Raw genomic sequence first — 6,807 nt, 5'->3', positions numbered from 1 at the left:
TTTTAAAACGTTGTAGGTGGGGATTTGTGTGTATTGTTTGACCTAAAGTTGTTATTGCTTTTTCCCACGGCTTGGGCTGGATAATGTGAAGATCGTAATGGATCACCTTTTATAACTCTCGAAGTTGTAACTAATTATAATTTTTGTATATGACATGCATATTTTGGACTGCCAGAGACTAATAATGATATCAATGTGATGAAAATTTCTCACCTTTTCTCCAATCTTACACAAAGTATTGCTCATCCTGTTCGCTATGACATTCAAAATAAGGATATAATATTTGTTATCACTTAGATGATGGTATATATCCAAAATATTTGTCTTCTAATGTATTGATAATCGATGAAGTTTTGATCAACAATTTTTTGTTTTATTTTGGATTTATTTACCCCAAGTGGTTGCGGTCAGCTATTATTCTCATTCTAATAATTTAATTTTAGTGAAGAATAAGATAAATTTGGTGATGCTTGCGTTGGAGAATCAAGATTGATATTATTTGATTACAAAGATGTATACTGAACACCACATGGGTTAGAAATTTTTTTATATGGGTAATACCTTCTTGAAATTTTTTAAAATTTTTAATAATATCCCAAAGATGCTCAAATTTTCAACTTCCTTTAAACATTTGATCTTCTCTTAGAATTAATTTGGCTTGGTTACTCTTCGTACTATTTAAAATAAAAATATTCAAATATTCATGGGTAAAACAATTATTCTACTATATGTAAATATAAAATCAATACTTATAATATCATCTCCTGAAACACCCATTTTAGACGTCTATTTTCACTTTTTTTATGCATGCATTTAATTTATTCATTGCTTTTTGAATTGTTTGAACCCAGACTGTACTAAGCTTTTGGAATGGTCACTCCACATTATATCTTTTTCATATTCATAAGCTTCAACCACACTAGCCAAGAATTGATAGGAAGACTGATAAACACCTTGAAATGGTTGTTCAGAATTTTCATATAAATGTGACATACAACTTATTTTCTTCACAAAATATCTAGAAAAACATGACATATTTATTCATAAGTGTAAATATTTTGGAATTCTTTAGTGTTGTGAATATAAATATTTTTCTTATGATGATATTTATAGGACAATGAAATACATTTGTAAGGTTTACACAATATATTTTACACCAATGCATGTTTATTTTAGTTTTTCTTGTCATAATTAATAGTTTACACCAATGCATGTTTGAACTAGTGGTAGGACAGCTAACCTATCTAAAATGTATATGACCAAAGTTCTAGATTTCTTGATTACTCGCATTCATAAAACTTAAAATGTTGGTGCTTTATCCCACTGTTTGGGATGGACAACATGCAAGTCGTAGTATAGCATGAATATTTTCATCTTTACTCCAATCTCTCTAAAGGTGTTGCTACTCTTTTTTATTTCATTCAAAGAAAAAAATATAATATAGGTTATTATTTAGTTGATGAAATATATCCAGAATGGTCAACTATATTGCAAATTATTCAAGCTAATACAGTAAAAATTCAATTAATTAATAATGTTGGGACTTTGATAATTTATTAATTTATAGGATTGTTAATTTACAGAAAATTTTCCTTTTAAATTTATATATTTTGAATTATGTTTTTATGAAAAACTAAGAAAATAGTTTATTTTATGTATATGTATTGTATTGATTAACATATAAATTTTTTATGTTATTCTTATTTGACTATTGGTGTATAGAAAATATGCACCATAAATGTAAATGAATTTATAGGTTTAAAATGACAAAATAACATGAAAAATACATCAATACATTTAGGAAAAAATTAAAGGTTAAAATTTAATGTGAATAAAAACAAACTATACAATATATTTTTATATTTATATAAGCTTTATATACATTAATTATTAATTAATGTTTATATTTATATAACAAATTTTTCAAATTATTATTTTATTATCTTATCGAATTAAGTCATATGTTACTCCGGCTTAACTCAGGACTTCTAAATTTATTTATTTACCATATTTATTAATTATTTAATATTAATTTATGGTGTTTCTATTGTATGTCCAAATAAAAAAATTTGTGCCAAACAAAAAACATGTAGAAATAATTTAGAACATGCATTCAGAGTTTTAAAATCACATTTTGCTACTGTGAAAGGATCAGTATGTTTTTGAAAAAAAAAAATTTATATGATATAATGACAACATAAATAATTTTACATAATACTGATCATTTAAGATGAACATGATCTCGACGCACCAATTAGAATTCGAAAGATTTGGAAGAGAAACTCCATCTCCTAAACTCCAAATACCTGATGATGAAGATAGTCGCTTTCAAAAATGTTTAAGCAGATTTAGAAAAGTAAAGTAAAAAAAAAGCTTATCTTTCACTCTATAATACATTAATTAATCATTTATGAGAAACTTATAGTAATTTTGTTGATTAAATAATGTCTATTTTTTATTATTTTGTATAATAACTTTTTCTAGTAAAAAGTTTATTTAAATAATAATGCAATTTTATGAAAATTTTCCAAAAATAAAATGTATGAAGTTAATTATCATCATTTGTAAGTAAAAAGTGTTAATTACAAAATAAATAAATAAATTTAAAACGGTTTTTTTAGAATAAAAAGTAAGAGAATACATCAGAGAAACACATTTCTACTATCAAAATTCCTATATTTAGACGTTATTTATTATCCTCAAGAAAAGAGAGTGACGACCAATTGCTCTCTAGTCTTTAGAGCATCTTCAATGTAAAACTCTATTTTTTGTTTTTTCTTCCAAAATGGAATAAAAAGGAAAATAGAGTAAAATTACTTCAACCCAACTTTGGAGTAATGAACCAAAAAAAAAATATAGAATACTCTATTTATGGAGTAAACACCATTATAGAATCAGATATAAAATTGGGTTAAACTATTTCTTATTCCATATTTCATTTCGTTACATTTTAGAATAAAAAATAGAATGGAGTTAGAAATACCTTAACCGTTGTCCTGAGTCTTGATTTTAGATTTCAGCAAGGCAAAATCAAATCAATCGAAGGATAATCTACGGGGATTCAATAAATTCACACATCTTCGAAATGTTTTGCTAAAAACACATCGATGATGGAACGAAAAAAATAACAATCACTCAAAAGTCTATAAATTCATATTCAGCACTTCTATTACAAATGGTGAAATGAATTATGAAAATAACTGCATTTAAGGTGAAAAAAATAGTTCCATAACTGCATTATCTGAATGAAAAATCGAATTTTCCATTCGTGAATGGGCGAAGACATCCTTCAATTCCATCACAAAGCCTACATCTTGAGGTTTTACTTCAAGCTGCGCCAAAGAGTGCAGTGATTTTAGGGTGTGTTTTAAAGTGATGGGGAGATATGAAGACAAGGTTTTTCGCATCAGCGAGTCTTCCTCCTCGGTAGAAAGCTTCAACAACATGAAAATAGGCTGCAAAGGAAGGCGAATCCTTTGAGCTTAGCACATCCAAGAACTTCTTAGCATCTTCCAAAGTCCCAAACTTTGCAAGGTATCCATCAAAAGGCTCTGCATACGCAGGGTAATTTTGCTTCTTCATCATCTCTAGAAGATCCAGCGCCTCATCGCCCTTCTTGATTTCGAGCAGCTTGTCTATAAGACCCTTGTAAGTGGTTTGCCAAGGCTTTACATTGGCATTTCTCACCATCTCCATTAGGAATTTGCAAGCTCCCTCGATCCTGTTTTGGCTGAGAAACCCACCTACCAAGACATCAAGCAGATCAGAGTCGATATCAAACCCTTTCTCTAGCATATTCGCAAAACAGGCAAAGGCCTTATCAACTTCGTTGTTCTTGCAGTGCCCTTGGATGAGAATAGTCCATGTTTTTATGTCCGGAAAGCATCCTTGCGCTTCCATTTGATCTACAACTCCACGCGCTTCTTCTAACCTGTTAGCTTTACAAAGACCAAACACGAGCTGGCTGTAAGTGATGTTATCCGGCTCATAACCCGCATCTCTCATAGCCTTCATGATTTCTTCAGCTTCTTCAAACCTCGCTACACTAGTTAACGACCTGTGGATTCCATCGTACACAGCCTTCGAGAGAGACTTCCCAGTTGATTCATACTTCATGGAAACCCGAAACACCAAATCCAAATCTGGACTGGGACCAGCCGATAAGGACCTCAAAAGAAGACTACAATCTTGAACAGATGGCTTGAAAGGACCGTCCATCATAAACTCGTAAAGCTGAACAGCCTCCACCATCATTCTAGACTTCTGAAACTGTCTTGAAACCTTTATATAAGTGTCAAGATCAACCTCATGCCCTGCGGTCTTCATCTCATGGACAACACTCCAAAACTCCGCGACCGAACTAGGCCTAGCCAAAACCCTCAAGGCTGCGTTATACGTAACAGTACCGTGCCTATAACCAGAAGAAGTACCACCACCAACCCAATGAAAAAACGCCAAAGCTTTCAAGGGATGTTCCCTCAGCTCCTTCAACACCCTGATAACAAAATTATCCGAGAAAGGGAGTTTCATCTCCTGCAGCTCCCTCTCAACCTCACAACTCCAATCAGCTTTCGAAACAGCAGCGGAAACACTACCCGCAACATCAGAAACCGCGTTGTCCTTAAGCATCCTCTCATAGAAATGAGCCAAAGCAGCAGCGTCGGCCTTGGTAAGCAAACTATAAAGGGTCTTGTAAGTTTCCTCGTCCATATAAAACCCTCCTTGCTTCATATCAGTAAGAGTCATCCAAAACCGTTTCATGGATCTCTGCTGCAGCACCAAGATCCTCAGCATCGTGCTGTAAAGGGGAGAGCTTGGAGTAAGACCTGATTCTCTGATGACCCAATCGAGAAAGGAGTAAGCTTTCTCTGGGTGCTTATCTAGTTTCCTAAGAAGGTAGATTGCAGTCTCGTGTGTTAAAGACGTATCTGGATTCTTCAATTCTTCCTCTACCTTCTTAGACCAAGCGTTTTCGAGTACTAACTGAAGCATACACTCTGGTTTCGAAGAAAAGGAGCGGACTTGCCATGGGAATTGAATGGAAGACGAGTTTGAGGGGAAACCTACCTGAGCTCGGCTTAGATACGACCGAGTGGAGATCTTTGAGTAAGCGTTTCGGAGAGAAGACATAACTGCTTTTGACCTGTACATGGCTGCTGTGTCAAGAAATTGTGTGATACTAGGGTTTAAGCGAAAATGCACCTTCTTGCGAATGGGGGGTTTAACAGCGTCATAAACGCTTGCCTTTTTAAGAAGATATGTTGAATTTTAGACCCGAATTGCATACTCGGTTCAGACACTAAAAATATCCCAATGGACTTTTAGTTTGTACAGTGGTATAAAAATGTATGGCAAGAAACTATTTATTTATTTGGCATAACAGTCAAAAAAAAAAAAAAAAGAGAGAGAGGCGACGGCGATGGCGATATTTTCTTAGGATTCTGATGGATTTTCGAAATTGGGATCCGGGGAATCGATGGGGATCAGGAGACTACGATCGGATTGGGCATCTTTATTCATCGGGAATCAAAGGGATACGGAAGATTCATGGAGATGCCAAAGGAAAAGATCAGTTATTGGATCTTGTTGAGGGATTTACGACTGAGGAGCCCTATATCAAAGGATCTGTATGGTTCGAATACCGGGTTACGATTATCTATGATAATATCATTTCAGATCTTGGATTTGGTCATCATCAAGACGAAATTGCGAGATAGCGAAGGTATATCTACATACCTTTTTCTAATGATCTTTTGCGGGCCTGTTAAAGAGACTAGAAGGATCATTTCAAGTTTCGGTCTTACTATTAGGCCAATAGGGATCTGGACTGTGATTAATGTTGGGACGTTAGTGAGATTTGATTGGGATTTTGACAGAGGTAACGTGGTTGGAAGTTTTAACTTCAGAAGATTTGGTTTTACGGAAGTTTTGGACTTGGGTAGTAGTGATCAATATAAATGGAGCTTGGTTTTCACTTTATGGAGTATTACTCTCATATCTTCTTTCTCATCGTACTACGCTAAGCATCAAAGTTGGGTTTTTGTTTTGTTTTCGATACGCAGGGTCAACTAATTGGTAATTCCGGGGACATGAAAAGCGGTGAGGGCATCTTAATTTTTATGGATCAAGACCTTCTAGTAGTGAGATCAAGTCAGCAGGTTATGGCTTCGGGTATTGGGGTTTTAACAGTTTTAATAAGCTCTATGAGCATCTTTCTTTCTTCTGGTTTTAAAGTCATTATGGGTCTCGGTCTGGTTCTGTTTTTATGGTTGTTAGCAATGTTACTTTTCATGTTTAAGCAATGGAATAAGGTGTTATGGACTGTTGGTACTGGTATTTTCTTCAGCTGATAGGTATCCTTTTATTATATATTTGCTCAGGCTTCTATGCTGGGTCTGTGGTATGGATAATACTTGAAATGTTATGGTATCTTGGCTCTGAGTTTAAAATTGGGGTCTTATGGTTGGTTGAGGATTCGGTTATGGTCTGTGAGATTTGGCTGTGGTGGGTCTCATCAAACCTTTCACAGTACAAAAGCTTATGTAGTTTGTCTTATTATGGACATAATCATAATATGGGATACACGGGCAGGTGGAAAAGCGTATATGTTTTTGTAAACTCGAATGAGAAGTGGAAATGTCTTGGTTTTGAGTTTCATTCGGGTGAAAGGTTTCCTAAGTGGAGACAAAAGTGGAGACGAGTGGAAAATTGGTTAACTCATTTGCATTTGGAATTTTCGTATGGGTTTTATGGTTTGCAAAACAAATATTAGCAGACCCAAGAATCAGGAAATGTCTACTTCTGGCG

The 6,807-nt window shown here is 34.1% G+C and overlaps 1 protein-coding gene and 1 long non-coding RNA gene across 2 annotated transcripts; one reads left to right on the top strand and one right to left on the bottom strand.

Annotated features, from left to right (window-relative positions):
* Positions 1–3,113: 3,113 nt before the first annotated feature.
* LOC106328593 (pentatricopeptide repeat-containing protein At3g48250, chloroplastic-like) lies at positions 3,114–5,248 on the bottom strand. Its single transcript, XM_013767069.1, has one exon. The coding sequence runs from the start codon at positions 5,149–5,151 to the stop codon at positions 3,328–3,330; it is 1,824 nt and encodes a 607-aa protein (XP_013622523.1). The 5' UTR covers positions 5,152–5,248; the 3' UTR covers positions 3,114–3,327.
* A 127-nt stretch (positions 5,249–5,375) lies between these two features.
* LOC106332835 lies at positions 5,376–6,371 on the top strand. Its single transcript, XR_001268200.1, has 2 exons — positions 5,376–5,722; positions 6,063–6,371. It is a non-coding gene; the product is annotated as an uncharacterized LOC106332835 (long non-coding RNA).
* The last annotated feature ends 436 nt before the right edge of the window (positions 6,372–6,807 follow it).

This window comes from Brassica oleracea, chromosome C3 (assembly GCF_000695525.1).
Source record: "Brassica oleracea var. oleracea cultivar TO1000 chromosome C3, BOL, whole genome shotgun sequence".
Taxonomy (NCBI): domain Eukaryota; kingdom Viridiplantae; phylum Streptophyta; class Magnoliopsida; order Brassicales; family Brassicaceae; genus Brassica; species Brassica oleracea.
Note: the sequence above shows the minus strand (reverse complement) of the source record. Positions and strands in the feature narration are given on the sequence as shown.

Excerpts from the sequence above, each read along its gene's own strand:
- LOC106328593 (XM_013767069.1), bottom strand. The coding sequence starts at position 5,151 with ATGTACAGGTCAAAAGCAGTTATGTCTTCTCTCCGAAACGCTTACTCA.